The sequence below is a fragment of the Phytophthora parasitica genome, assembly GCF_000247585.1.
Source record: "Phytophthora parasitica INRA-310 unplaced genomic scaffold supercont2.16, whole genome shotgun sequence".
NCBI classification, from domain to species: domain Eukaryota; phylum Oomycota; class Peronosporomycetes; order Peronosporales; family Peronosporaceae; genus Phytophthora; species Phytophthora nicotianae.
Window position 1 is genome coordinate 194,504 of NW_008649002.1, and position 24,983 is coordinate 219,486.

Below are 24,983 nucleotides of genomic sequence, written 5' to 3' on the forward strand. Positions count from 1 at the left end.
ATCAAAGTTCGGCTGAAAGGATATCTTTTTGCCTGTCGGTTGCGTGACTAGGCTTTCCTAGATCTTGACACCTTTCAGAATCTGCATCATTTTTCCGTTTTCAATTTTGGATTCTGACGAAAGCTTTTTGGAAACCATTTTCGGATTCCTCTTTACCATCTACGAAATTCCTGGCAAGTACTTCCCTTGCAACCGTCCATTGTTTGAGGGTCAAGTTGGACGAGACAAGAGCTGGAAACTCTGGAAAGGAGGAGGCGATGTTAAAAGCATTCTATGGGTCTGGTGAGACCTTTCCAGTGCCATCCTAGTTTTTCGCTGATGCACCATTCTTCATTGCCGTCGGCATAGTCTTCTTATGTTGGATATGTTATCTGACACGGCGAGTTGTTGCTTGTAAGTACGGAGTTGTTTATTGACAGTACAAAAAGTGCGAGCATGGTTGAAATCAAAACAAGTGTGCCCCTAAGATGGCTTGTGTAAGCGGAAACGAATCTCAAAGCCTCATGCGATGATAACACTGATAGACGCGACCTTCTTAGAAGTCAGCGCTGCACTCCCGCCCATTTGTCCATGATGTACTCGCCAAAGCACCCGTCACTCTTGCGCACCGTTCCATCCAACAAGTTATTGAACGGTTTGCTGCCATTCGCACTTCTCGCATCGCCTCCAATGCGCAGCTCTTTAACGTCATCAACTGACGGGATAACAGCGTCGAAGTCAGGGTAGTAGAAGAACACGAGCGAGTAGCGTTCGCGCTTGTCAGCCACGACTCGGTGCACGGGCGACAGACACTTGCCACCCGTGACGAGCGACAGGTAGTCTCCAGCATTGGCTACGAGCGTGCCGGGGACGTAGGGCACGTCCACCCACTTCTCGTCATGAAAGACCTGCAAGCCACCCACAGGGTCTTGCATGATGAGCGTGAGGAAGCCCCAGTCCGTGTGCGGACTGGAGCCGATGAATTCCTGAAAATTCTCCGGTAGGGCGCGTGTACCACCCGTCAAGCCCGCGTACCGTTCGTACGGGAAGTAGTGGAACATGCGCATGAGCGAGATGGTCTCACCTTGATGACAGTAGTCGTCGAGGAAATCTGCAGACCCGTACAGACTTTCCGACAGGTTTCGGGCCACGGCACGCGACGCCGCCGTCATCTTCTTAAAGAACTCGTTGAGTACTTCACGGTTGGCCACGGGCCAGTCCTCGGCCTTGGGCCAGACGTTGGGGCCCTGAAGTCCGTTGGCGAACGGCTCCGTCTTGTCCTTGGGCCACTCGTAGCCGTACGAGAAGGCCTCCTTGACCTCCACACGCTCGGCACTGCCGCTCTCCTTTCCTACGCCAATGTATCCGCGCGTGAACCCCTTGCCGTTCTGCACCACTGGGATCGCAGCTTTGATCTCGTTGGGTAGAGCGCAGAACGACTCGGCGCTTTGCATCATCTGCTGCGACAGCACGTCGGAGATGCCGTGACCCGTAAGATAGCAACACCCGAAGCGCGCAAAGGCGTCGGCCAGCTTCTGCCCCTGTTGCGGATCATCTAGCGAGATGATGGGGATGTCGGAGCTCATAATGACCAAGAGATGTGAACCCTACGTGACCGAACGTTGAGTGATGAGTAGGCCCTGTCCAAAGTGGTCTCCGGTTTCGAGAGGCGTGGACTCATGTTCAACCTTTGCGAGTCTTTGCTCCCTCCTTGCACAGCGTCACATTGCACGCTGTCACGGCCCGCGGGACGACGACACTACCGATCATGCACGAGCGAGGGCCTTTTCTACACTGTTGGTAGCGAGGTGAAGACACTTTGCCATTGGCGCACCGAAGAGCTCAGTTAAAGGACCATGGCGTCGAGCGACGAAGAGTCCATTCCGCACATGGAGCACGACGACGACGAAGACTACTACGAAAGTACGACACCAGAGCCGATAACAGCGTTAGATGAGCAACTGGGCGAGGAAAACTTCAGCGGAGACATTGGCGTTAAAGGAGAGCTCTATATTAGCGTTGACAAAGACGAATATCGAGCGGGTGACCTCGTCACTGGCCGTATCACAGTTCTTGTAAGCGAGCCACTGCAATGCGGAGGTGCGTTGTTATCCTGTGTACGTTATCCCTGACGTAGCTGGTATTAACTTAATGCTGATGCAGCGTTGGTATGCAGTATTGTTGGTGAGGAGATCGCGCAGTGGAAAGAAGGCAAAGACCATCACTCGCGCTTCCACCAGATCCTCCGTCATGAGGTAGGGAGCGCTAATTGTCCTCTTATCCTGTATTTCTCTGATTAAGGTGTTTCTCGTAGATCTTAAACACACCCTTACCGGTTCCGTATGAAGTTGGTGAATACCTTTATCCGCTCACATACACGTTACCAGCAGATCTACCCGGTGTGTTAAACGTCCAGTCACTGGATGGAGACGTGTCTGCGTTGCATGCTACCATCAAATACACCATAACGGCGACTATTAAAGTGCAAGGTCGCTTCGTCTCGGACCTTGAAGCAAACACCGACATCGTCGTGCGATGCAATACCCAGTCACTCGAAGTTCACTCAGTCGAGCGCACAGTGTCCAAGGCGCTCCGCTGGTTCGGTTGTCTCAGTCGAGGCACTACCCACCTCGCCATGTCCATGCCACGAGATACCTTCATTCTCGGTGAGAGCCCGATAGTCGAGTGCTTCGTCAACAATCACACCGCGTCGGTCGGTGTACAACAAGTCAGTGTCCAGCTCATCCAGAAGGTGACATTGCGGCATCCCGATGGCAACGAAGACGTCTGTGCACGACCAGTTGCAGAAGCCAAGTGTCCAGGACCAAAACATGGCGATATGCTCGAATGTCCCGTACAACTTAACCTGGACAATCAGGTTAACTACCCGACCACGACTGGGAGTTTTTTAAGCTGTATATACAGCATAGCGCTCGTGTGTGAGTACGCCATGTTCATAACCCCCATCAAACTCGAGCTTCCGGTCACTATCCTGCCTCCTGCACGGACTTCAAGCGCTGGATCGACGCTCACGGACTTGGCAGCTTCGATGACGTCGACTACTTCTGAGGTTCATGGACCAATCACGATGCTTGAGTGAAGCACAGAAGCGTATCCTGTCATTATAAGGCGTTAGATCACAGCGTCATGGATACACAACTACCACAGCGTCAGATAAACGATATCTATTCAGCAGTCCACGCTGCGCACAGACGTCGTGTCTGCGGCCATTTAAATCGATGAATCCTGCAGCTTGCGCGACAGCTGTGCAATGTCGCTGTTGAGCCGGCCAGCGCTGCCTTCGATCCACTGGAGCGAGTTGTGGTGCACGTTGAGCACCTTCATGATCTGCACCAGCGGGTTGTTGTCGTCTGCCACGTCGTCCTGAGCCTTGTTCAGCTTCTCTACCGTCTCCTTCAGTGTCGTCGTCATCGAGTTCAACTGGTCGTCGATATCTACTGACAACTGCAGAGTCTGCTCGCGCTCAATGTCGGCGGCCACGGGCATCTGGTCCTGAGACTCGTACATCTTGTCCACGCTCTTCTCCAATTGCTGCAAAGATATTCATGGACCACAACGATCAGCTTTCAACTAAGCAGCTGAAGTCACGATATCCGTACCTCAAGCGTTGACTTCAACTCCATCTGGTAGGCGAAGATCGTGTCCAAGTTCGAGTCCAGCTCGTTCTGAGCCACCTGAATACGTCGCACGTCGCCGGCAATGTCGCCAAGCTTCCGCTGGCTTTCCATCAAGTCGCTGTCCCACTTGCTCACTGTCAAAAGTACAGTAAATAATGAGAAAAACATCACCGAAATAGCGCCATTGGTGGTGAAATACCGTACCTTTAACAGCTTCAGTGGTGAATGTGTCCGCATTACGCTCAAGCTGCTCGCTCCACGCGTTAATGATATCCTGCATAATAAGAAGGGAGTAAGAACATCTAAAATCATCATGACACCAATATTTCAGTCGTACCTCAATCGTTCGACCCATGTACTCAGCTGGAGGCTTGTCCGTCTCCGTGGCAGGAGCTGTGATGGCAGTGGTGGCCGCAGTCGAAGTGGCAGTCGTCGTTGACCCCGCAGCACTGGACGCTGTAGACGTTCCAAACGCTACCGCTGGTGTCTCTGTCTTGCTCTCAGCAGTAGACGTCGTCGGCTTGGCCCCAAAACTGAATCCTCCCGTCGACGTAGTGGTCGTGCTAGTAGCGGCACTGGAAGCAGACGAGCTCGCACCGAACGAAAAGCCAGTAGCTGGCTTAGCCTCCGCAGGCTTAGCATCCGCCGCAGGCTTAGCACCAAAGCTGAAGCCCGAAGAAGCCGGTGCCGCTGGCTTGGCCTCTGCTGTAGTGGACGTTGCACCGAAGCTGAACCCCGTTGAAGCTGGAGTGGCCGGTTTAGCCTCTGATGTTGTCGACGTAGCGCCGAAGTTAAAGCCGCTTGAAGTTGCGGGCTTGGCCTCTGCTGCTGGCGTTTTCGCACCGAAGCTGAAGCCAGAGGTGCCAGTGGATCCAGCAGTGGACGATGGAGCAGTAGATGACGGTGCAGTTGATCCGAAGCTGAAGCCTGTCGACGGAGCGGACGTGGCACTGCTCTTAGCCTCGGCTGGTGCTGCTGGTGTCGAGGACGTCGCTCCGAAGTTGAAGCCGCTGCTGGTACTGGCAGCGGCCGCCGGCTTGGAGCCGAAGCTGAAGCCTGAGGACGACGCGGTGGACGTAGCGGGGGCGCTGGAGGCCGCACCGAAGGAAAAACCGCCCGTACTGGGAGCTGTAGAGGCTGCGGGAGCGGCAGAGCTGGCGCCAAAGTTGAAGCCACCCGAAGGAGCCGCGGAGGACGCACCGAAGTTGAACGACATGGCTGCCTGGGGTCCGTGGTCGATGGTGGGGGCGAGTATGACAAGTTTTGACAAATGTCGTGTTTTGCTGACCAATCAACGATTAAGTTAGATGAAAATAGGCAGTGGAAAGGAAATAACCGCTTGAAATGAATAGATATCGAGTAAAAAAGATGAAATTGCTACTTTACTTGCTTTCTATTGGATAATTCATTTAAAAATGAGTAAATATACTGATATTAAATAACGTAAACAAGTAAGAGAAGAGTAATGTGAGCATCGATTTTTTTCTCAGTCGTGTCAGTCACTTTATCCCGCTCCACAATACGTCAAGCAAAGACGTACCTATAAGATGAACGGGAACGTGCCCATGGACGTGAATGGCAGTAAGTAGACAGGGAGTTCGCAGTGATGTCGGACATGCATTGCAGAGGGCTGATGACTTTTTGTGTTTTTGCTGCAGTGGGGATGATGGACTACGGAATGGGCGCGATGCCCATGATGCCTGGCGCCGACCCGACAAGCGGCTTCATGGACCAGCTACAGGACGGGAATAAGGCCATAATCGGTCTGGATGGCGCCACCTTCGATCTTGACCCCGCAGGAAAGTCACAGAACCGGAACCGAGGCAACTACCGCTGCAGCAAGGTGCGCATTTTTCAGCTTCGGACGCATGAAGAGAAGGCTAAGAATTTGTTTGATGCTTAGTGCGGTGAACCCAAGAAGGGCCACGTGTGTCCACTGGTGCCATCCAACTACAAGTGCAACCGCTGCGGTCTCTCGAAGAAGTCCTGCACCTGTTCTGGTAAGCGATTCGAGTTGCACATATTTGTGTAGTAGCTGACGGTTGTTGTGATGCGATGCAGCGCCGACAATGCGCACTATCGGCGTGCAAGTGGAGATGGATGAAGACATGACCACACGAGTACTGGATCTCAGCGTGCAGGTGCGTGGAACTTGAAGTAGTTGTAGCTTTGTCTTATGCTGATGTACATTTCTTGGTGTGAGCAGGGTGTCGTGGAGTTCCACAAGACGATTGTGGGCTATACTACTCCCCCGAACAGCTCGTGATTAGAGAACGCAGTAATTACTGCGTCTTAGCAGAACAAGCTGCTCCATTTTGTCCACAGTCCTCGTTCAGACTGTGTTTTGGGTGCTACTTGCTTGGTTTTCTATCGATATCATGTATTTTACGTCATATTCCTTGTACGTTTTGGATGACAAGCTGATACTTGTCATTTCTATTGCGATGTCGCTCTATTTCTCTATGCGTTGGCGAGCTGGAGGATGTCGCTGGGAATCTGATACCCTCGAAGCTGCACGGCAGTGGTCTTGGCGCGCAGCGGATTCGACTTTGTCACCTCGTTCAAGTACAGCAATGTGACTCCTCCATGGAGCTCGATAGCTCGTACAAGTACCGTTTTGAACAGCACAGCCAGTCGAGCAAGGATGCTGTTCATCGTGAGCACGAACGGCATGAAGTAGGTCATTGTGAACTGCACCATCAAGGCTGAAACCACATACAAATTACTTAGTACCCAAGAGCAATTACAGGCCCATGGAGCGTCAAATCTACCTTTGTATGCCTTCTGAGCTGCTCGAATCACCTCCGCAGCAGCTTTAGCCATCGACACAAGCTTCCGCAGTACAGCGTCCGTGCTGACCTTCAGATCTGAAGCCAATAATTTCCAAGAAATATGGTGCGCCCCTGCCTCCAGTTCCAACCGCTTCAAGACACTTGCAGCCTCGGCAAACGACGCAGCAAGTGCCTCCACCTTGTAATCGCGTAGACATCGTTTAACCTGCTGCAAATTCTTGTAGAAGAAGGCGCGGCGGTGCTGACTGTGGTTCTTGTACATACTGCGCTGAAACAGTGCAATCTCCTGGCTCAGGAGACGCGTCATGGTGTCTGTAGACTGAGCGTCCCTCAGCAGCTTCTGTTGCAGTTCCTTTTCCATCACAGCGAAGTTGTGACGACTTGCAGCGAATGGTTAGAGTACTATATTTTCTCCCCTTTTTTTTAACGATCGTAAGGCAAAATAAGAACTATTGCAAAAATATATTGCAAAAAATACTAGTTTAAAGAAAGTGCTTTTTTAAAGCAATAAAATTAAAAAGGTTAAAAGTGTCACTTTTGCCTTTCACAATAGTAAAACCAAATGAAAACAGAGATGAAAAAGTGTACACCTTCTAGAAAGTGCTTTTTTCATGCAAGACTACAACTCCAATTTCTAGTACCGGTATGTTGATTTAGAAATACATGAAGAAACAATGTCCATTTCCTTACTTGTGTTTTTATAAATTCATTTTGCATTTCAATCACTTATTGCTATTTTTTAAATATTTGCATTTTGAGCTTACAATAAGAAAGTTACAGTAATTATCGTAAAAACAGAGAATCGGCGTTTTCCACAGCGGTAATAACGGAAAATGCCAATTGAGTGCGTGGGATCAGTTTTGTGCGTAGTCGCTGCCAATCATAACGTTGCATTGGCTGACATCGAGACCTGATTGGCTACTGCTCCAGCAGTCAATTTAGTGCACGAGTTTATATAAAGTTTTTCAATCATAAATACTATTTCACAGGTATTAAATGTGAGCCCTTCATTGGTCTCGCGGTAGGAGATACATTAACACTCGAAGCCGGTTCATCACCATGGTAGTTCGACGGGGAGGGGGGGGCTGCACGAAGGAGGACGTACTAGAGGCGCTAGACAGGGCCTACGAGGGCGAGAAGTTCGCGGCCGTAGCGAGGACGTCCTCTGTTCCCCTGCGCACGCTTTTCAAGAAGTCTCAAGAGCTGCAGACTACGGGGGAGATAGCGGAAAAGCGCCGAGGACCCAAGCCAGCGTTACCTGCGGAGCAAGAAGACGACCTCGTCGCATGGATTGCGGCGATGCAGCGTGAGGGCTTCTCTGTTGGCGCAGCTCGAGTCTTAGAGCGAGCCAACAAGATCAATGAAATGCTCCATGGAGCTACTACCCGCGGTAGAACACCGTACCAACCGCTTACTAAGGGCTGGTACAGACGATTTAAGGACCGCCACCCTGAACTGGCGCAGAGAATTGCTCGTGTGCGGAACATGGTGGGCGACGAGGGTATTCTCGGCTTCTTCCACGCGGTGTGCAAGCGCGTGATTGAACTACGATTGTCTGCTGACAGATTATACAACATGGATGAGACTTCCTTTATGCCGAAGGGAACATCGAACAGAGTGCTTGCACTCAAGGGATCTCCCAATGTCTGGAGTAAAGAGACAAGGCCCAACTTCCACATGACGGTCGTTGCTGTCATCAATGCAGCCGGGGGAGCGATACCTCCTCTCATTATTCTTCCTGGAAAACGCCTTTACAAGGCAGAGCAGCATACTATTTCTATCAAGGGTGCGCGAGTGACGGGTGCGCCCAAGGGATTTAGTAACGGAGGGATATTTCGCCTCTGACTGACCATGTTTGTTGACCAAGTAAAGTCAAGTGGTGTTCGATTTCCTGTTCTGCTAGTGCTGGACAATAGCTCGACTCACCTCGACCTCGGTAAGTTCTATGAATGTTTAAATTATTTTATATCTAATTTTTTATCTCTTTGGACGGGCATTTACTTTTAAAGATTCAATTATCGAGGCATACGACATGGGAGTCTGGATGCTTACCCTTCCTCCAAACGTTACACATTTGTACCAGCCTCTCGATGCAGTCGTCTTCAAGCCTTTCAAAAGCGCAGTGGCCGATGCTTTGCAGCTAAAACTGCTAAATACAGCCGATATGGTGCTGTCAAAAACGACGGCTATTGGGATCGCGTGTTCGGCCTACAAAACGGCCATTAACGAGCGATCAACGAATGCTGTTAGTGGTTTCAGGTGCACTGGGCTGTACCCGCCGTCGATTGTGAACATGACAAAACGCTTAAAGCTCTACACGGATGGCGGGGCCAAGGCAAATATCGGTACTGAGGTTTGGATCAAGAGGAAACGGGAGGAAGTTCGTGCGGAGGCTCGTTGTGATGTCCTGGTCCTTCCGCCTGCAGGAAAGGCTAGTAAAAAGGCTAGGATCACTGTTGACATTGAGGGAGAGCTTGTGGGCAACGACACCCGCTTGTAAGTGAATATACTTCCTAGATAAGACAATCGTGGAGTAAATTGATCATTTACTTTTTCATAGTTATTGAAGCGTGTAAGTGCCGTCATAGCTTTTGGTGTCGTGATGCGCTAGATGAACTGTGGATTGTCTTTAAAACGTTTAAGCTTTATTATTGCGCTGTTAAAACACAATCAACAAACTATTTCGTGTTATTGCGTAGGCGTACTCTTTCGAGTGTATCCGATTTCACGCACTCAATTGGCACTTTCTGTTAGTTGCTTTATCGAATTGGCAGACCATCGAGATTTATTGCAATCTGCGTTGGACAGCGTTGAAGGTACTAAAACAGCAGTAACTACAGTTGTACTACTGTAGTAGTTAGTTATCTCAAGTTGGTGAAACAAATGCCAATGCTCTGAATCCGTAAGACCAATTGGAGGACTTATTCTAAGTAAGCTGCGCTCAGAACGACGGAATGATGTCCTAGTTAGTTGGTGTGTGTCTATTGAAAGTCGTACCCACTTACTGACGCTTTCAGTAGCAGCACGGTGTGCTACTTACTTGACATTTTTCCAGCGTTGTCAGTAAACTCGGTGGTTTTGGAGGTAATACACCAACATCGTCGTTGTTCAGCTTTGATTCACCAATCTTCATCTTGATGTCCTCCATCCTGTAGCTGTTCCATCTCTTAAACATCTTGCGCTGGACGCGCTCGCTTTCCAGCATTTTCTCGATAGTTTTCGGGGAAAAGTCATCTTCGGAAACCTTTTTGTTTCTCCATTTCTGGGGCCAAGTGGTACCTTGAGCCATTGTTTGACATCCGAGAAGTTGACAGCGCGTTCTTCATCTTCGGCTTCGGTGCTGTCGTCACAATCGTTCGTGGTGTAGCTCCACAAGGATCCATCGCCACTGTTATTCACAGTGAATGACTCTAATTTTAAGAATCTGGACTTGCCAAATTCTGCCGACGTTAAACTGATGGTTGCGGCTACAGCCACCACGAGGATGTTGACTACGCGCATTACGGGATATCGACGATCGGAGCAATATGAGGGAGCAGTAGAAAGTCAAATTGAAAACTGACGGTGTACTGGGCTTTAGTTGCCGTCGTCAACATTATAACAGAAATACCTGTTAAATATTTTATCCCTCCAAACATGCTAGTGCAATCTGAGAATAATTGATTCAAATTTACGCCTTCTCAAATTTTCGCCCTGGAACTGTAAGCTACAGGGTGGTACGAATGTTACAGACTGTAACTTTAGTTAACATTCGATCTACATTCAGGTGTTATCTGTTGTGAAATAAATTGAGATTTTTTTCGTCTGAATGCCATCCAGTAAATATCTTTTGCCCATCGGTCAATCAGATCTCTCAGTCATCAATTGTGTCAAGAGTCTGTGTGCAAATAAAAAAAAGTGATGAAATTTAAAGAAAATCGGGAAGTAGTGGAAACTACTCGAGCCGCGACCTTTTCCAAGCAGAGCCGTCGGTGCAATCCATAAGCACTGGCGCTTCAATACCGATAGCATCACTAGTATTCGGGCTTGACATGCCATCCCATTCACTGCTCGCGGCAGGAGATTCGTCGTCGCGAGGCCGCTTGACTCGTAGACCCCAACTCTGACGCTGTATCTCGATTTGCCGAGGATGTGGAGGAAAGTCAACGCCGTAGAATCTTCCTCCGCAGAGAATTTGTTGAACCTCGTTCTTAAACTGTTCTGGGTTTCGGTGCAGTTGCTCCGCTGCCGCAGGATTGAGAATATAGTCGATGCCAGGCTCCAAAAAGATCAACTAAACATCAATAGTCACACAGAAATGGGTTAGCTATAGCAGCATTGCGCAGTCCACTTGTAAGAGCAATTAATACCTGTAATCCAAGCAAGACAGTGTTGATGCTGAGCACAGGGCGCCAGTCTTTGCCAAGAATTGGCATCATAACCTTTCCCGTCGCAATATCAATATTGGGATGCCACACTCTGCGAACAAAAGAAAACACGGCAGCAAGCATGAACATATCTGGTCATAAGTTGCCCTCAATAGAAGCAATTCGTTGAGACTTACCTCGTAAGACACCTCACGCTGGGGGCTGTAATTTGTCACATGAATCGCATCCAAACAAAACCACAGCACCGTACTAGAGTTAGTAAATACAATGTATCACTGCAAACACGACACAATCTATCTGATAGCTCGCCGTTAGCGTAATTTCTTACCGTGAAACGGGTACGTCTTTGGGATATCCACAAAGAAAGTAAAATCGCCGTTGGCAAAAGGACCCGACAAGTCAATGATCGAGATCGTAAAAATCAGTTGCAGCATATTATTTGCTCCATCAGGAAACTCCACGCGAGTCCTTGCTTGGGCGCACGTGAACTTGGCCTTGGCAAGCTAGAACAAGAACACGGAGAAAAAGAATCGCCTAGTCAGAAAACCTCAACCGGGCCGCACAGTCGATCAGCGCAAAAGAGTGTGTTCACCTCGTTCACATCTTTCCGTACACGAAGTGCAGCAAAGTCCGAGCGCATGTACATGCTTGGCGCGCGAGAAGGAGACGACTCAACCAGCTTGACTGTCGGCGTCCCCGTGCCGCGGTGTTTGCGACTCCTAGTGTGAGATCTCTCTCGGCTGGAAACACGAGCTTTGTCTAGTGTTTTACGTGTGTGTGCTGGATCAGGTGAGATTGCGAATAGTCTTCCGCGAACTGGAGTCGGTCGGCACGAATAGCGCTTGCTTGCTTCCTGGCACTGTGTCTAATGCACCTTTCCAGAGCGGCGTGAGAAGACTCGGATTGGTCAATATATTTCAAACTTTCAGCCAATAAAACGGATATAAGCAAACCAGACCTTGACCGGTTCAACTTCCAGGCGACCATACAAACATCAAGTCAAACGGCGGAAGACCCAGCACATCAAGTCCCGCCTGCGATGCCGCCCAACGGGGGAGACGCGGCGGCCACCCCCGTGCGCAGCCGGCCATTGCTGCACTACAAGGACCTGGGCCTAGGCACGCAGAACCGCAAGGTGCGTTTCACTTGCGTGCACGCGTCCGAGAACTTCATCGCCTGCGGGTAAGTATCCTTCCTCATTCGAATGTGGAACAAGAGTGATGGTCACTGCAAGTACTGACTTACCGTAATCTCAATTCCGCATTCTTGGGTATCCTTGGCAACAGCGCCAATAATGGCAGCGTGTATCTGTACGCAACGTCGGCGTTGGGTCGCAGCGAGAGTGATCGGGTGTCGGCAAAGTACCACTTGGTCAAGACGATCTCACCTCCCAGTAATGACCGCGTGGCTGTCACTTGTCTGAGCATCTGTCCGCTGCAGAAGCGCCTCGTTGTGGGTACCATGCGCGGCGTCGTGTACGCTATTCAGCTGTCGGATTACCACAAGATCGGCGAGAAGGTCGAGTTCTCGCATGACTTTCATGCAGGTTTTCCCGTCACTTGCTTCCTGTGGGACAGACGTGGCACAAGACTCTTTTCAGCGTGTAACGCAGGCCTCGTGTGTCAAACTGTGCTCCGTGCTGGCGTGTCCGCGATCTTCGGCAGCACAGACACTGAGCTATTGCTGAAGGAAGAGACGGGGATTGTACAGGTAAATCACAGTAAATAACGTTGCTTGACGTAGAGCGGTCTGTGGCTGACGGTGGTTATTCCACTTGTTCAGCTTGATCTAGCGAAAAGCGAGCGGTCCTACATCCTGATGGTATCGTCTCAATTGCGGGTATTGCTCTTGAACCTTACGGCCGGAGATGGGAGCGCTGTTCAGATCGGTACGAAGGCGCGGCAAGGGTCGTATGGCGCATGCTTTTTCAGCAGTTTGAACGTGGAAGCGATTGATCCGGCGAAAAAGAGGGAAATCAGAGTGTTTTCGTCGCGACCGGGTCGCCGTGTGTGGGTTGCAGATCCTCAATCAGGTACAGTTTCGTCGACCCTGAAATTCTCTCTCAGCAAAAACCCTACGCAATTTCTGCGGAGCCCAGAATGTGCTATGGAAGAAGGTATGCATCATTTATGGATTAAGTTACAGTATCCGATTGATTTTAACACGCTTCGCTGGTTCTCAGGGATTCAGCCTCGGAATTTGTCAATTAATAAGCTTGGCCGCTTTCAGTTCGTACAAGATCCTTCTTATGCGCCACAAGATGTGAAAGATGCGACCACCTTGCTAGTGAGCTGGAACGTGGGATCAAGCGTGCTATTCTTCCTCGACCCCTTTGCCGTTGAAATTGTTGAGTGGCATCTGGATTTGGGTATCATTCACGACTTGAAGGTGTGTGCTTAGTGCCTTTGCTGAGTGGATTGGACGTTCTAATATCGAGCGTGATTCGTGTTGAGCAGATTATCAACGAAACTACACTAGTCGTCCTCCATGGCGATGCGCCAAAGGTGTCTTTGATTCAGTCCTGCTCAGCAGATCAGTTCCTTCAGATTTATGGCTCGGAAGATATGAAGAAAGCTGTTGAGGTGAGTTTGCACATATCTTGTACTTCCTCCTTGTTGAACATAATCTAAAGCGAGAATTTCTGCATGATGTAGCTCGCAGTCGAGTTCAAACTGAATGATGCCTTTGTTTTGGAGTCATTACAATCTCAATGGCTGGCTCATTTGGATAAAATTGGTGCAAAGCCCAGAGAGTATGACGAGCTTACTTCGTCCCTGAAGGCACTTGTGGACAAAACTAAGGCGCTCGAAGAGGAGTACAGAGTTGCAGTCGAGTCTGGTCTTCCAACTCCGACTGATTCACAGCCATTGCAAGTCATTTTCAAGCAGCGTCCGCAGCAAGCAGTGTCAGCAGCAGCCAACGCGACAAGTGATTTATTTGCCGGTCCAAATGACTCCACAGATACAGAAGTTACACTGGGAACTGGTAGCACTCTGCACAAACCTATCGAGTACTTCGAAGTATTGGCGCCATCGGATCAATCGTACTCCAAGAGTATTTGCGCGCCTGATGGCTCTTTTGTGGAAGCCAGACTGATGGAAATTCCGGAGCTACCGCGAGCAAACTTCGTGCTTGCTGACGACTACCGTGAAAATTACATGGAAGAGGTTATGGAGGAAGTGAAACGATCCGAGCAGATACGAAACGAGGAAGGTACCATGAACATGAACCTGCTCCCAGTACTAAAAGATGGATCAACAGCGGCAGCCAAGGCGTTTTCAACGTTTATCCCAGGCAGCAGTATGCTCACGCACCTAATAGACGGGTCAATTATCACTGATCCGTTTGGCCGCTCGGACGCTTCAGGGATCTTTAATGATTTTCCTGAATTTGATGGCGACGAGCTAGTTATCGACCTAGATCCTCGACTTCTTCAGCGGAGATATACACATGGTCAGAGGCTCAAGACTGACACTAACGAATGTTCCGTGTTGCGGATTGCAATGTCAACGATTGGAGAGGCAGACGAAAGCAATCTTGACACGGAAGTGCTGCTGGAGGCGATTTCGATGGATATTTGGGACTCAAACCTCAAGTACACATCCAATTTACCTATTAGTGAACAACTGAATCTACCAGAAAGCGGTCAGGATAGCAAAGAGAACGGAAGCGCACATGCTGGAAGGTGGCACAACGAAAAACGCGTCAAGGAGAATGAGAGGCAAGCCCAGCTACGCGACTCAAAGCCAGCCCTGATCGAGCCGCTGAAGGTACAGACTTCTATCCCCACAGCTCCATCGTCCGGCGCCTCCACTCCTGTCAATAAAATTAAGCAGCGCCTGGTGCATCGGGCATCAATGTCTCCGGATGCAAGCCGTGCAGCCCAGCGAGCGATCCAAAAGCATTTTGGGGCAACACCGAGCTGTGAAATTAAGCTCAAGTGCATCGTAGGTGGCCGAATCGCTGTTTCGCCAGAGCTGGAGCCTACCATTCGACGTGATGTCACCGAACTAGCTTCAGAGCTCCATGCAGCTTCGGCTACAGCCGAGAAAACGAAGCATCTTGCGCGGAGACTTTGGCCAGCATCTGGAATTACTAGAGTATGTGCATGCCTGACCAGTTTGTACTTGCTTCAAGGCGACATGCACCAAGTACAGACAACAATTAGTGCATGGTTGAACTGCTTCGACCCTACCGCGCAGCACGAGGGCCCAGAAGGAAGCGACGACTCTATTGAAAATAAGAGTGAACTCACTAATGCGCCTGCAGCTACAACTGGATTTGCACGGGGCGAAGCACTTGTGGATGGTGATGGTTTACCGCTGACGAGAGGCGACTGGAATCTGGTGCGAACACTGGTGTCGATTTACTTTGCGATTTGGGCTGCTGGATCGAAGTTGCATTTGCACCCTTTGAACCAGAAGGACCACGCTGATGGGGAGTTTTGTAGACTGTATGAAACTGAGATGGGGATTACGATGACGCTGGAGCCACGTTACCAATGGGACAGTGATGACGACAATTCTGAGACGGAATCAACCACAGCAGAGGAGGCCGAGGCATTCGTAGCCAAATACGGTGTGTACATTAACCCGGACCTTGCTGCTGAAGTGTGCAACCTTCGCCAGTTTACAGGTGCTTTAAAAATTGTACTTGATGAGGTTGTCGCAAGCGCTGACATGGAGGAAACTTGCGACGATATTGTGAGTTGGATCTCGGAGAAGGAGAGTGGCAAGGCCTTCTCAACATTGAAAGAGCGTGACTCTCTTTGCCTCTTGTTGCATTTGCTGGATATTTTGCTGAAGAAGTGCCCCCAGGAAACTATCGAGTTGTGTGTGAGTAAATATCCCGTGTTGTATCCGTGGAACATCGAACAAGCTCTGTTCGGGAAAGAACTCGATTGGGAGGCAGCGGAGGAAGGTACTCGTGAAATTTATAAGCCTGCGACGGTGGCCCAGACGTCGAAGTACTTCCGATACCTTGTCCGGCTTCTTGAAGAGAAGGGCGACGAAGCTGGTAAAGATGCAAAAGTTGTTAGCAGATGCTTGGAGTTGTGTTTTGCTGGTGATGCAGTGGTAGCGAACTTGTTCGACGAGGAGAGATCCAGTCGACTTGCCTGGGTTGCAGCACTTATTCGCCAACCTGATAGGTTTATGTATGACCATTCGACGTGCTGGAAGATATTTGCAGAGAACAAAGCGTTCTCTGCTTTAATGGAGTTGACGGTGCTGTCTTTGCGAGACGAAGACGACGAGGGTGCGCTTAAAAGAGGATTCACAGAACTGTCGGAGTTGGTGACACTTATCACGAAAAGCGACGAGTTGGTCGTTTTTGACGCCGTGTTTGAACGAGTGGCAGTTCTACCGCACAGCTCGGAAGAATGCCTATCCGAGATCCTAAGTCAGATTCAGACGTCTGTGTCAATCGAGAATCGCAACGAACGATTGTGCTCTGCAGTGATCCACGTATTGTTGAACTCGGTGGATCTTGGATATGGTATGCGTCTTCTTGCTCGCTATCCGATGCTCTTTGCAGCTGCGCCGCTACAAACGTACCACACCATTGTGGAAACGCACGTGCTCACTGAGCGCCAAAAGCACGAGATTGTGCAGATTTTAGAGATTGTGGACACCAACGTGTGGGCGTCGTACAAAGAGGATGTATCGGCCACGAGCTCAGTATCATTTGCACCGCAACTAGCTGCTATCCTGCAGCTTGAGATGGATGCGCTCTTCCCAGCTATGAGCCGAGAGCAGTACGAGCTGTGGGAAGCCAAGTGCAGACAGTATGATGAAGAGACGAAGTCACACAGACAAAGCAAGGTGGAGGAAACAGGTATCGACATCGGGTCTCTCTGCAGACCGATTAGCCCGGATCGTGGTACGACCCGCGGTGCAGGATCGCGGATGTCTTTGGGTGCAGCTCCGATGGCGTGTCGATCCTTTGAATATCGGAATAGTGACTGGGGTGGTGAAGTGCAGCTACACGACTCTACTTGCGGAACCTGTGATCTTCCAGTTGTGATTATCTGTGACAGTATGTTTTGTAGCTGCAGTGCTTATTCTACTGAGATGTCGAGCTAACGTGTTTTATGTCGTGCACAGACAACGCCAATTTGGACGTGGTGTTGCTCCCGTGCGGCCATGCTTTCCATGAGCATTGCTTGGAAGATAATTCATGCCCAGTTTGTTTAGAGGCGAATCTGAGCACTTTGGACTGCTTTTAAAGATTATTAACGTGATGGAAGGACAAGTACTGCACACTGTTTTTACTGCTAGTTTGTATGATCCTCACAGTTTTGATGATGACCAGGTTGAATTAGTTAGATGGAGCGCACTTTGAAGTATATGCTGTTGCTCAAATTGTTACTGATGTCTAGTACGTGCCTGTTAATGCTGAGGACTGGTTTGAGGCTGAGTCGACGACTTTTTCCCGCGTTTGCCTCGATTCACAATCAGGCCCACTAGTTTCTTTCGCATGTGCCGATCGATCACGGTTTCATCGTCTGCCAAGTCCACAGGTGCTGCGTTACTGTCTTCAAACTCGTCGTTATGGTAAGTACCGTCGTGCGCAGTGGTGTGACCAGCACGTCTGACCGAAGACACTTTCGGTTCCTCTCCAGGAGGAAGTAACAGGAATGAGGATCTAACCACACTCGAGCGTGACTTGGGGCGGACACGAACGTTGGCCGGTGATGCGGTCGTTGATGCCATACGCAAGATGAAATGCTCCTCTGTCTCGGAGGATGCAGGAGCCCGCACAGAACTCTGGTGTACACCCGGCTTGTCGTCGGTAGTAGGGGCGCCACCAGTGAGTACGGAGCCTGAACCCGAACTGTTGGGGTTTGTGGTTGTCTCGGATCGATGGAGCTCACGTTCGGCCTTTTCGCGATTGATGACATCCAAGACACGATTGAGCTTCTGCTCCATAATGTGTAACAAGTCGGCTGTGGGTGTCTCCATCGCTCGACTCAGCTCGTGTTGGTCGTCGTAATCAAGCGAACCGTGCACCGTGCTGAGCTTGGTAAGACACTTGAGCATGCACGCACGAAATGCATCCATGAGCACATTGGCGCGATTGCACTTGTCAGCAAGCACAGCAGCCTCTTTCTCGGTCTCTTTCAGGCGCTCCGACGTCTGGTCCATTTCCTGGTATATCGTGCGTGAGTTGGCTGCTGCGCTTCGCAAGTGACTCAAGGACTCGTTCAGTTGCTTGTGACGGTCTCGAAGCTTACGCATACGCGCATCGCTGATGGTGTGCTCCTCTTTCAAGGCACGTAAAGTATCCTCACGTCCAACATACTTGGCTATGATCTTGTCCACGTCGTTGGTTCCAGCAGCCTCGATGATCTGCTTCAGCTCGGCCTCCACGCTCATCAGCTTTCGATCCGTGTCTGAGAGTTCCTCCTGAATCTCGGAGAAGTGCGTCATTTGTGCCGATGATTCACGACGAAGACGACGTGACTCTTTCTGCTTGAGCTGACCCAACGCTGCCTGCACATTGTTTTTACGTGAGACTTCGCGAGCCTCAAGGATGTCGGACTTCAAGCGGGTCTGCTCTACTGCATGCTGCAAGTCGTCTAGCGCGCGGATGTTGGCCTGCTTTTTCTCCCACCAGTCCGTGTAGAGCGTCTTGTATGCACTCTCGGCCGCTGATTTCTCTTGTCGTGCCGCAAGCAAGCCTGTCATTGCACTGGAGAGCTCCTGCTGAAGAGCTTGCAATGTCTTCTCCTTCGCTATAGTCGCCTTCTTGGCGTCCAGCGCTTCTCGAGTTAAACGCTGAATCATGTGGTTGTACACGCCACGGTCTTTGTATTCTTCTTCCAGCTTGGACTCGTAAAGCTATAGAAGAAGGACAAACGTGTGAGCTTTGGTTCCAAAAGTGATCAAAGATCATATATACAACGTACCGCTGACTTGTTCTCGATGTTTGCCATTTGAGATTTGATTTGAGAATTATCAGCCATACGACCGTGCAGAGTCATCGTCATATTCTCTACTTCTTCTTCGAGTTTCTGTGCAACATATCGTGGACATCTTTAGAGACGACAGCTCAGTTGACTTGAATGATTTCCTACCTTGATCTCTTGCTCCTTCCGCCAGTTAATATTTTTTACTGCATCGTGTTCCTTAAAAAAGAATTCCGGTTAACAAACATGCTAATTCTTCATGATCTCATTTCCTGCGGCGAGGCTTACCCGACGTAGACCAGCAATCTCGTCCACCTCTTTCTCAACAATTTGCGACTCGTCACCGACCGAGATGCCAAGCGACGATAGGTAAGGCTGCACTGACGGCGCAGATACCTTCCTGCATATCAAGACAAACACAATTATGACATTAAAAAAGTCACTTCTCCATCGTGTTTATCTTACATTTTGTGAAGTCCTCGCCGTGGCGACACCATTGATTCCATAGCCTTGCTATCTAATGCCACTTTGGTGTCGGTCGCATTACCGGAGAGCCAGCGTTGTCGACCTCCGAAGGTGCCTCGCGTCCTCTCCGTCTGGGATCCATCATGAGGCGGGATCTGGATGGTCAATTCATCTTCCTCTCTCGCGTCCATCGTGCCACTGCGCCGAGTTAGCTTGTCTGTCAATCTGTCAAAAACTACGCCCACCCTACCATGGTAGTTTTGGTCCGTTAAGTTGAAGCTCGAAATAAAAGGTGTATCCATCTTAATATGGCTACACTTACGGAAGCTGATTTTTTTTTAGCTGATCAAGAATAGGATTCCAATTTAGTTTTAGATGATGGTACCGTAGTTTGTCTAATCAATGCAACACTAATCCTGTACAGTTCTCCGCTCAATATTTCGGGTTTTCTTAGGACGAGCTCGCTCGATGCTCACGCCTAGTGACTGCAAGTGTGGCCATGCGCACGGCGAGGATCACGACCACGACGAGAACGAGGAGGAGGACGACCAGGTACGCGCTCGTTCAGTCTCTTTACGTAATTATCCCCTAATCGGTGTATCAATTTAGCCAGCGCCGTCTATGGCATATCAACTATGGCATCCCTGGCGACTTATCGTGATGGTAAATCGATGCACTTGATTTCGTTTCTTTTATTTTATAACATTTATCACCGAATTACTTCAATGACACAGAACCCGCTGCCCGTGCTCATCGTATTCGTGATCGCCAACACCATATTCGTGACAGTCGGAGGATTATTACGGCTATTGGCACAACTACTCACCCTTCCTGGACTGTTAGTGGTGCTAGTACTTGGTATCATATTTGGCATCCGGCGGGTAGCTTCTCTAATGGCATATCCCGGCCAATTAAAGCTTGTGATCCGAGAGGGTGAAGCCAACTTCGCTCGACTGACTAAACGCCGACTACAGATCTTCGCTGAATCTGCCGCCGAACTGGCAGCAGTGCTGGACCCTACCATCAGCAATAAACCCATGAGGCTTCGCTTCCTACAAGTTCATCAGAATTTCACATTCGCTCTGGAAACTTTAATGTTACCGGTGATGCAGTCGCTGGAAATCGTGGAACGAGATGGAAATTTAGGAAACAATGGAGTAAAATTGCTGCGAATTTTACGAGAGATCAACAAGGTGAACTCCCAGAAATTAGCAGAACCATGTTCGAAATTGTGTTCAGCGTCGGATAAAACGTTCGACACTCAAAGACTCAAAGTGTTTGGAGGTGAAGACAAGACGGAAGCAGCTTCAAAGACTACGGAGAATACGCGAATGAAGTTATTTGGAGGGTCTAAACCGGTGTTGAAAAGATCAACAACGGTTGATTCTGCGGCGTTGGAGGCGGAAGCGGCAGCGAAGCCCAAACCTGTTGAGGCTGCACACCCACTGGTGACATTTGCCGTTGCCGTACGACGCTTACAAGCTGCGATTCCACTAATTGGACGACTACAAACTGATGCCCCAGCGACCAGAAATTTGACTTGGATTGCTAAAGAATTATGCCGTGGATCGACCCCTGAAGTCGACCATATCGCGACGCTGGAAATGCTCCGTGCAGACATGACCGTGCGCTTTGTACGTTGTTCATCATAGCTTTACTTATCCTTGTAGGGTTCTAACTGGTTGTTGCTTAACTGTAGAAAGCGGAGCAGATCTGGATTCCAGGCTATAAGGGCCATCAGGTGGACGCTATGCTCATGCCGCCTGCTGCAAGTGGACGTGACGCTGTGGACCGCCCGGTTGTCATTCTGTGCAACCCGAACGGCGGTCTGTACGAGCTTCACCATCTTCAAATGGACTGGATCAAGTTCTACACTTCCGAACTTGACTGTCACGTTCTAGTGTACAATTACCGCGGATACGGACGCTGCAAAGGCTCACCGTCTCCTCAAATGCACAATCTGGATGGAATTGCAATTGTAAATTATCTCAAGAGCGAGCGAGGCATCAACAAAATCGCAGTCCATGGCGAATCCATCGGTGGACTGGTGGCCACGTATCTGGCGCGCAATTCGCCTCACGTTAACGTTCTTATAGCTGACCGAACGTTCACTACGGTACCAGCTTTAGCCCAACGAATGATCGCTAGATGGGCTGGAACGGTAGTCGACTGGGTCATGCGCTGGGAGACGGATAATGTGCAGAATTACCTGGAAGCGACATGTGCCAAGCTCTTGTGCTCGGACCCGAGCGACGAGATCATTTTGGATGGAGCATCGCTCAAATCTGGCGTCGCGCTGAGTCTTGAATTGGGCGACAAGACGTTCAATCTACCTCGCCAACGTGAAGCTGACGGCTCGCCTACGTTGCCTGCGTCACCGACAAATTTTGTACGCAAAATTCGGACACGATGTGGCCCTCGCAGTGCTCGTCGAGTAAGTGAAGCAGCGAGTCGTCCACAACTTGGACAGCCGTTGACAGAGACGATGGCAGCTCGCTTTAGTGACGCTGTTTTATCTGTCGGAAGACGAGCACTGGAGTACACGACACGGCGCGATAAGGAAGCTGAAGATCATGGCAAAATTTCTGAAGATAGCGAGAAAACCGCGACGTCAAGCCACGTCTCTATTACCGTTAAGGATTCTCAAGTACCGGAAGAAAATGCACCAGATAGCGAGCAGCACCCGATGATTTCTTCGGACCCGACAGCTCCTGCTCCTATTACCACCACTGCAGCTTTTCCAGATGAATTGTTGGCAATCATTTGGATGCAACTCGCACGTTTGGACGGATATTGTGGCCAGGTGCTTCTTCAAGCTGCAGAGAACGGCGGATATGACAAAATCCGCGCTTGGACGGCTTCGTTATTGGCGTGGGGTGGGCGTGTTGCTCCTGAGCGGAGAAATGTGCGCTCGATCGAGCCTTTTGACCGTAATGGCATCTTTATTGTGCCGATTACAGTCGCGGAGGCGCATGTGATGCTGCAGCATCTTGTAGAACAGTATCCGCCACTCAAGTTCGACTACGATATTGGATTTGTTGTGCTTATGATCGAGTATTTAAATGATGCGTTGGAGCGACGATGGCGCCATCTGGACAGCTCAAAAACCAACGAACCCGTTGAGAAAAGTGAAGTTTCTCCAAGTGACAAGCACAAGAAGGCCGATAAATCGATAGAGAGCGAGAGTGTTCCGTTGGTGATCAACACGGGCGATCCCAAGCTTGGATGCCTATTGCCTCTGCATTGTGGCCACAATAAAAATTACGAAGAAGCAGAGAAAAAGGCACTGATAGGCTTCCTGCGCCACGTAGGCTTCTTGGGGCCGGATAAATAGATAATGTCATTGTTTAACTTCACAAAAGTTTCGATGACGCAGTTGAGATTTGTTTGTTTTTAGCTATTTTTGATGAAGTACAAAAAAATAAAGCGAAATATTTGCACTAGCATGTTGAAACACATGCCCGCCCAGCTGGGTGGACTTCAGTGATTTTTTGCGTAGCATTCCTCTCTTGGCATGCACCTAGTTGGATCAAGTAACATATTTTTGTCAGCTGTACAATCAACAAGATCAAGATCAGAATAAAATCGAAATCGATTAAGCATAAACAAGTAAACAAGAGAAGGATCTTCATATCACTTGAAAAAAAGTGTCGATCTGATTGATAGCCACATTTTTGCCCTTGGCTTACTTTTCGCCTGACATACATGCAAAAGAATGTGGCGGGTTGACCGACCTATACGATGGAGCTGTGCTTTACAAACCAGAAACATAATTAGTTGCCTTCGGTATCCAGGTCACTGCTGTAATTTACGGATATCATAGCACTATATGGAAAACATACTGCATGGCGACCCGGTGATTAGTTGTTGGAGTTGCGTCAATTCTGGATAGAATCGGATAGATTATCGATGGATATCCCAATTCTTAATTCTTGTGGAATACAGGTAACATGGAATATAAGCAAAAATGCCCGTTTTCTGGCAGATCCAAATCCTGAAATTCCAGACATTACGATTCTTTACTACATAATATGTATCTAAGATTGACAAGGAATATTTGAATTATATCCGAATAAATGACAGATAGATTACCGGCGGATATTCCAATACTTTATTTCCAGTGGAACAATGAGGCAATTCGGATAACTAAAGTTCGCTGATATAGCTTCAAATATGTCATCAACTATTGACTATCACGGCAGAAACGTTAATTGGTCACCAAAAGAGCACGAGCGATGCCCTTATCAACGAGCATTGATTCGTGAGCTTGCATTCTAATATTACATGTGATTTAATTTATTCGTGAAGGCCGGCGTTTATGAGGTTTTCAAACTTCGCTTTTTCCAATAGGTACATGTAATACAGTACCGTAGTGTCTGTAAAACTGAGAGATATTTTTCTCGATGGTGACATCGATTGTGTGCCCGCGGAATCTACACGTACGTGGCGATTACAATATTCACCTGGCTCCACTTTCGTCGATAATCGCCACACACGCTCACCATGAGCCTCACGCCTCAAATACACCACCACATGGCGGTGGCGCGCGATTAGCCGGTGTTTATTAACCCCTTCGATTAATTCCAACTACTGTAAAAGAGAGTACTTACTACTAAGAAAAATTAAAGATTTGTTGCATGTCCATGTGGGATCCGTGGAGCTTTGACAAAGCGATCACAATGGGCCATTGTCAATGGCCATGCTCGTGTGCGTAAACAGTGAATACGTGCCGCAAAACCGAAAGCCTCGCGTGTCGACAGACAGCAACAACCAACAACAAGACTACTATACCTGTTATTGCCATTCCTCGCACTTCCCATTTGCGAATTCCCCCTCGCCTGCAACAGTTCACTTGATTTCAGCTTTGCCATTTCCATGCTTCAGTTCCTCGGTTCAGCTGCTACCCTTGCGATCGGCGCTGCAGTTGCATTTGGTGCTCCAGTCCCCGATGGTACTTGGCCACTTAGTCAAGGTAATGTCAGCTTCAGTGAAGTCTACGTCGTGAAATCGGGCGAAGTGTTCGACGGTGGTATGAAAACGTACGATCGCTCGGACATCACCTGCCTCGGACAGACCGAAAGCAACGGAACATCCAATGCTGTGTTCGAGGTCGAGCCCGGTGCCACGCTCAAGAACGTTATCATCGGCACGAACCAAATGGAGGGTGTTCATTGTGAGATGTCGGACTGCACGATCGAAAATGTGTGGTGGGAGGACGTGTGCGAGGATGCTCTGAGTATCAAGGGTGGAAATGCCTCCAGTGTCTCCAGAGTCATCGGTGGCGGGGCTCGTTACGCGGACGACAAGGTAATCCAGCACAACGGATACGGTACTGTCGTTGTCGAAGGATTCTTTGCACAAGACTTCGGCAAGCTGTACCGCTCGTGCGGTAACTGCAAGAGTAACCCTCGTCAGCGCTTCCTCAACATGACCAACATTTTAGCTGACCTTGAGATCATCCAGGCTCAGCGCGTGGACCCAAACGTGAGTATCGTCATGATGAACGAGAATTTCGGCGACCAAGCTGTTTTGCGCAACATTTACGTGAAGCCAAGCGCGGAGAACTACACGGAATGTGCCTCATCATTCGGTGTCAACAAAAGTGGAGCCCGACCGGTGATTCTGAGCAATGGTCCCAAGAATCCGGTCTGCCAATACTCCAACGACGACGTTCACATCGTTCAAGAGGTACAGAACACTCAGCAGCAACAACAGCAGTAGAAACTGTGCCAAGGGTCGGCGTCTCTGATTGAAAAGGTGAAAAAAGTAGATTGAACATGCTTGATGTCGTAAAGTGTCTGCAAATTTTACATTGTAACTGCCTCATTTTGAT

At 49.3% G+C, this 24,983-nt stretch overlaps 10 protein-coding genes across 25 annotated transcripts; 5 read left to right on the top strand and 5 right to left on the bottom strand.

The window, feature by feature from the left end:
* Positions 1 to 10: 10 nt before the first annotated feature.
* On the bottom strand, positions 11 to 1,622 carry PPTG_08725 (hypothetical protein). Its single transcript, XM_008903438.1, has one exon. The coding sequence runs from the start codon at positions 1,563 to 1,565 to the stop codon at positions 543 to 545; it is 1,023 nt and encodes a 340-aa protein (XP_008901686.1). The 5' UTR covers positions 1,566 to 1,622; the 3' UTR covers positions 11 to 542.
* On the top strand, positions 1,375 to 3,958 carry PPTG_08726 (hypothetical protein). The gene is made up of 3 exons (XM_008903439.1): positions 1,375 to 2,079; positions 2,143 to 2,234; positions 2,294 to 3,958. The coding sequence occupies exons 1-3, from the start codon at positions 1,836 to 1,838 to the stop codon at positions 3,077 to 3,079; spliced, it is 1,122 nt and encodes a 373-aa protein (XP_008901687.1). The 5' UTR covers positions 1,375 to 1,835; the 3' UTR covers positions 3,080 to 3,958.
* Positions 2,073 to 4,883, bottom strand: PPTG_08727 (hypothetical protein). 4 transcript variants are annotated; one of them, XM_008903441.1, is made up of 4 exons: positions 3,955 to 4,883; positions 3,822 to 3,891; positions 3,600 to 3,751; positions 2,073 to 3,531 (listed from the first exon to the last, which is right to left on the bottom strand). In XM_008903441.1, the coding sequence occupies exons 1-4, from the start codon at positions 4,831 to 4,833 to the stop codon at positions 3,211 to 3,213; spliced, it is 1,422 nt and encodes a 473-aa protein (XP_008901689.1). In that variant the 5' UTR covers positions 4,834 to 4,883; the 3' UTR covers positions 2,073 to 3,210. The 4 variants fall into 4 exon arrangements, with proteins under 4 accessions (XP_008901689.1, XP_008901691.1, XP_008901688.1 ...); XM_008903443.1 differs by having other exon boundaries at positions 2,073 to 3,751; XM_008903440.1 differs by having other exon boundaries at positions 3,822 to 4,883.
* A 225-nt stretch (positions 4,884 to 5,108) lies between these two features.
* On the top strand, positions 5,109 to 6,381 carry PPTG_08728. 2 transcript variants are annotated; one of them, XM_008903444.1, is made up of 5 exons: positions 5,109 to 5,198; positions 5,276 to 5,460; positions 5,521 to 5,617; positions 5,679 to 5,758; positions 5,824 to 6,381. In XM_008903444.1, the coding sequence occupies exons 1-5, from the start codon at positions 5,165 to 5,167 to the stop codon at positions 5,881 to 5,883; spliced, it is 456 nt and encodes a 151-aa protein (XP_008901692.1). In that variant the 5' UTR covers positions 5,109 to 5,164; the 3' UTR covers positions 5,884 to 6,381. The 2 variants fall into 2 exon arrangements, with proteins under 2 accessions (XP_008901692.1, XP_008901693.1); XM_008903445.1 differs by having other exon boundaries at positions 5,521 to 5,758.
* Positions 5,892 to 6,843, bottom strand: PPTG_08729. Of its 2 annotated transcripts, XM_008903447.1 has the most exons (2): positions 6,389 to 6,843; positions 5,892 to 6,322 (listed from the first exon to the last, which is right to left on the bottom strand). In XM_008903447.1, exons 1-2 carry the CDS (start codon positions 6,768 to 6,770, stop codon positions 6,078 to 6,080), a joined length of 627 nt encoding a protein of 208 aa, XP_008901695.1. In that variant the 5' UTR covers positions 6,771 to 6,843; the 3' UTR covers positions 5,892 to 6,077. The 2 variants fall into 2 exon arrangements, with proteins under 2 accessions (XP_008901695.1, XP_008901694.1); XM_008903446.1 differs by having other exon boundaries at positions 5,906 to 6,843.
* Positions 6,844 to 10,080: 3,237 nt separating this feature from the next.
* On the bottom strand, positions 10,081 to 11,786 carry PPTG_08730. 2 transcript variants are annotated; one of them, XM_008903448.1, is made up of 5 exons: positions 11,369 to 11,786; positions 11,105 to 11,279; positions 10,953 to 10,977; positions 10,759 to 10,867; positions 10,081 to 10,682 (listed from the first exon to the last, which is right to left on the bottom strand). In XM_008903448.1, the coding sequence occupies exons 1-5, from the start codon at positions 11,420 to 11,422 to the stop codon at positions 10,344 to 10,346; spliced, it is 702 nt and encodes a 233-aa protein (XP_008901696.1). In that variant the 5' UTR covers positions 11,423 to 11,786; the 3' UTR covers positions 10,081 to 10,343. The 2 variants fall into 2 exon arrangements, with proteins under 2 accessions (XP_008901696.1, XP_008901697.1); XM_008903449.1 differs by having other exon boundaries at positions 11,105 to 11,786.
* On the top strand, positions 11,765 to 18,699 carry PPTG_08731 (hypothetical protein). 9 transcript variants are annotated; one of them, XM_008903456.1, is made up of 8 exons: positions 11,765 to 11,958; positions 12,063 to 12,486; positions 12,559 to 12,892; positions 12,959 to 13,164; positions 13,233 to 13,358; positions 13,431 to 16,812; positions 16,881 to 17,330; positions 17,399 to 18,699. In XM_008903456.1, exons 1-7 carry the CDS (start codon positions 11,816 to 11,818, stop codon positions 17,000 to 17,002), a joined length of 4,737 nt encoding a protein of 1,578 aa, XP_008901704.1. In that variant the 5' UTR covers positions 11,765 to 11,815; the 3' UTR covers positions 17,003 to 17,330; positions 17,399 to 18,699. The 9 variants fall into 9 exon arrangements, with proteins under 9 accessions (XP_008901704.1, XP_008901706.1, XP_008901698.1 ...); XM_008903458.1 differs by having other exon boundaries at positions 13,431 to 17,330; XM_008903450.1 differs by having other exon boundaries at positions 16,881 to 18,699.
* Positions 17,049 to 19,464, bottom strand: PPTG_08732 (hypothetical protein). The gene is made up of 5 exons (XM_008903459.1): positions 19,151 to 19,464; positions 18,974 to 19,085; positions 18,854 to 18,904; positions 18,686 to 18,790; positions 17,049 to 18,617 (listed from the first exon to the last, which is right to left on the bottom strand). Exons 1-5 carry the CDS (start codon positions 19,450 to 19,452, stop codon positions 17,166 to 17,168), a joined length of 2,022 nt encoding a protein of 673 aa, XP_008901707.1. The 5' UTR covers positions 19,453 to 19,464; the 3' UTR covers positions 17,049 to 17,165.
* A 48-nt stretch (positions 19,465 to 19,512) lies between these two features.
* On the top strand, positions 19,513 to 22,596 carry PPTG_08733. 2 transcript variants are annotated; one of them, XM_008903460.1, is made up of 4 exons: positions 19,513 to 19,702; positions 19,760 to 19,813; positions 19,885 to 20,784; positions 20,850 to 22,596. In XM_008903460.1, the coding sequence occupies exons 1-4, from the start codon at positions 19,619 to 19,621 to the stop codon at positions 22,482 to 22,484; spliced, it is 2,673 nt and encodes an 890-aa protein (XP_008901708.1). In that variant the 5' UTR covers positions 19,513 to 19,618; the 3' UTR covers positions 22,485 to 22,596. The 2 variants fall into 2 exon arrangements, with proteins under 2 accessions (XP_008901708.1, XP_008901709.1); XM_008903461.1 differs by having other exon boundaries at positions 19,760 to 20,784.
* A 1,429-nt stretch (positions 22,597 to 24,025) lies between these two features.
* On the top strand, positions 24,026 to 24,871 carry PPTG_08734 (hypothetical protein; the record flags this gene model as incomplete). The annotated part of the gene is made up of 1 exon (XM_008903462.1): positions 24,026 to 24,871. The coding sequence occupies one exon, from the start codon at positions 24,026 to 24,028 to the stop codon at positions 24,869 to 24,871; it is 846 nt and encodes a 281-aa protein (XP_008901710.1).
* Between the last annotated feature and the right edge of the window lie 112 nt (positions 24,872 to 24,983).

Bases quoted from the DNA above. Each gene is read 5' to 3' on its own strand.
- PPTG_08725 (XM_008903438.1), bottom strand. From the start codon at position 1,565: ATGAGCTCCGACATCCCCATCATCTCGCTAGATGATCCGCAACAGGGG.
- PPTG_08726 (XM_008903439.1), top strand. From the start codon at position 1,836: ATGGCGTCGAGCGACGAAGAGTCCATTCCGCACATGGAGCACGACGAC. The intron at 2,080-2,142 runs GTGCGTTGTTAT...ATGCTGATGCAG, and splicing joins CGAGCCACTGCAATGCGGAG to CGTTGGTATGCAGTATTGTT. The intron at 2,235-2,293 runs GTAGGGAGCGCT...TGTTTCTCGTAG, and splicing joins ACCAGATCCTCCGTCATGAG to ATCTTAAACACACCCTTACC.
- PPTG_08727 (XM_008903440.1), bottom strand. From the start codon at position 4,833: ATGTCGTTCAACTTCGGTGCGTCCTCCGCGGCTCCTTCGGGTGGCTTC. The intron at 3,752-3,821 runs GTACGGTATTTC...TACTTTTGACAG, and splicing joins CACCACTGAAGCTGTTAAAG to TGAGCAAGTGGGACAGCGAC. The intron at 3,532-3,599 runs GTACGGATATCG...ATATCTTTGCAG, and splicing joins AGTTGAAGTCAACGCTTGAG to CAATTGGAGAAGAGCGTGGA.
- PPTG_08728 (XM_008903444.1), top strand. From the start codon at position 5,165: ATGAACGGGAACGTGCCCATGGACGTGAATGGCA. The intron at 5,199-5,275 runs GTAAGTAGACAG...TTTTTGCTGCAG, and splicing joins GCCCATGGACGTGAATGGCA to TGGGGATGATGGACTACGGA. The intron at 5,759-5,823 runs GTGCGTGGAACT...TGGTGTGAGCAG, and splicing joins TACTGGATCTCAGCGTGCAG to GGTGTCGTGGAGTTCCACAA.
- PPTG_08729 (XM_008903446.1), bottom strand. From the start codon at position 6,770: ATGGAAAAGGAACTGCAACAGAAGCTGCTGAGGGACGCTCAGTCTACA.
- PPTG_08730 (XM_008903448.1), bottom strand. From the start codon at position 11,422: ATGTACATGCGCTCGGACTTTGCTGCACTTCGTGTACGGAAAGATGTG. The intron at 10,868-10,952 runs GTAAGTCTCAAC...TTTTGTTCGCAG, and splicing joins AGCGTGAGGTGTCTTACGAG to AGTGTGGCATCCCAATATTG. The intron at 10,683-10,758 runs GTATTAATTGCT...ATTGATGTTTAG, and splicing joins CTGTCTTGCTTGGATTACAG to TTGATCTTTTTGGAGCCTGG.
- PPTG_08731 (XM_008903450.1), top strand. From the start codon at position 11,816: ATGCCGCCCAACGGGGGAGACGCGGCGGCCACCCCCGTGCGCAGCCGG. The intron at 11,959-12,062 runs GTAAGTATCCTT...CCTTGGCAACAG, and splicing joins GAGAACTTCATCGCCTGCGG to CGCCAATAATGGCAGCGTGT. The intron at 12,893-12,958 runs GTATGCATCATT...GCTGGTTCTCAG, and splicing joins AGAATGTGCTATGGAAGAAG to GGATTCAGCCTCGGAATTTG.
- PPTG_08732 (XM_008903459.1), bottom strand. From the start codon at position 19,452: ATGGATACACCTTTTATTTCGAGCTTCAACTTAACGGACCAAAACTAC. The intron at 18,791-18,853 runs GTAGGAAATCAT...TATGTTGCACAG, and splicing joins GGAAGGAGCAAGAGATCAAG to AAACTCGAAGAAGAAGTAGA. The intron at 18,618-18,685 runs GTACGTTGTATA...CTTCTTCTATAG, and splicing joins ACATCGAGAACAAGTCAGCG to CTTTACGAGTCCAAGCTGGA.
- PPTG_08733 (XM_008903460.1), top strand. From the start codon at position 19,619: ATGCTCACGCCTAGTGACTGCAAGTGTGGCCATGCGCACGGCGAGGAT. The intron at 19,703-19,759 runs GTACGCGCTCGT...GTATCAATTTAG, and splicing joins ACGAGGAGGAGGACGACCAG to CCAGCGCCGTCTATGGCATA. The intron at 20,785-20,849 runs GTACGTTGTTCA...GCTTAACTGTAG, and splicing joins CAGACATGACCGTGCGCTTT to AAAGCGGAGCAGATCTGGAT.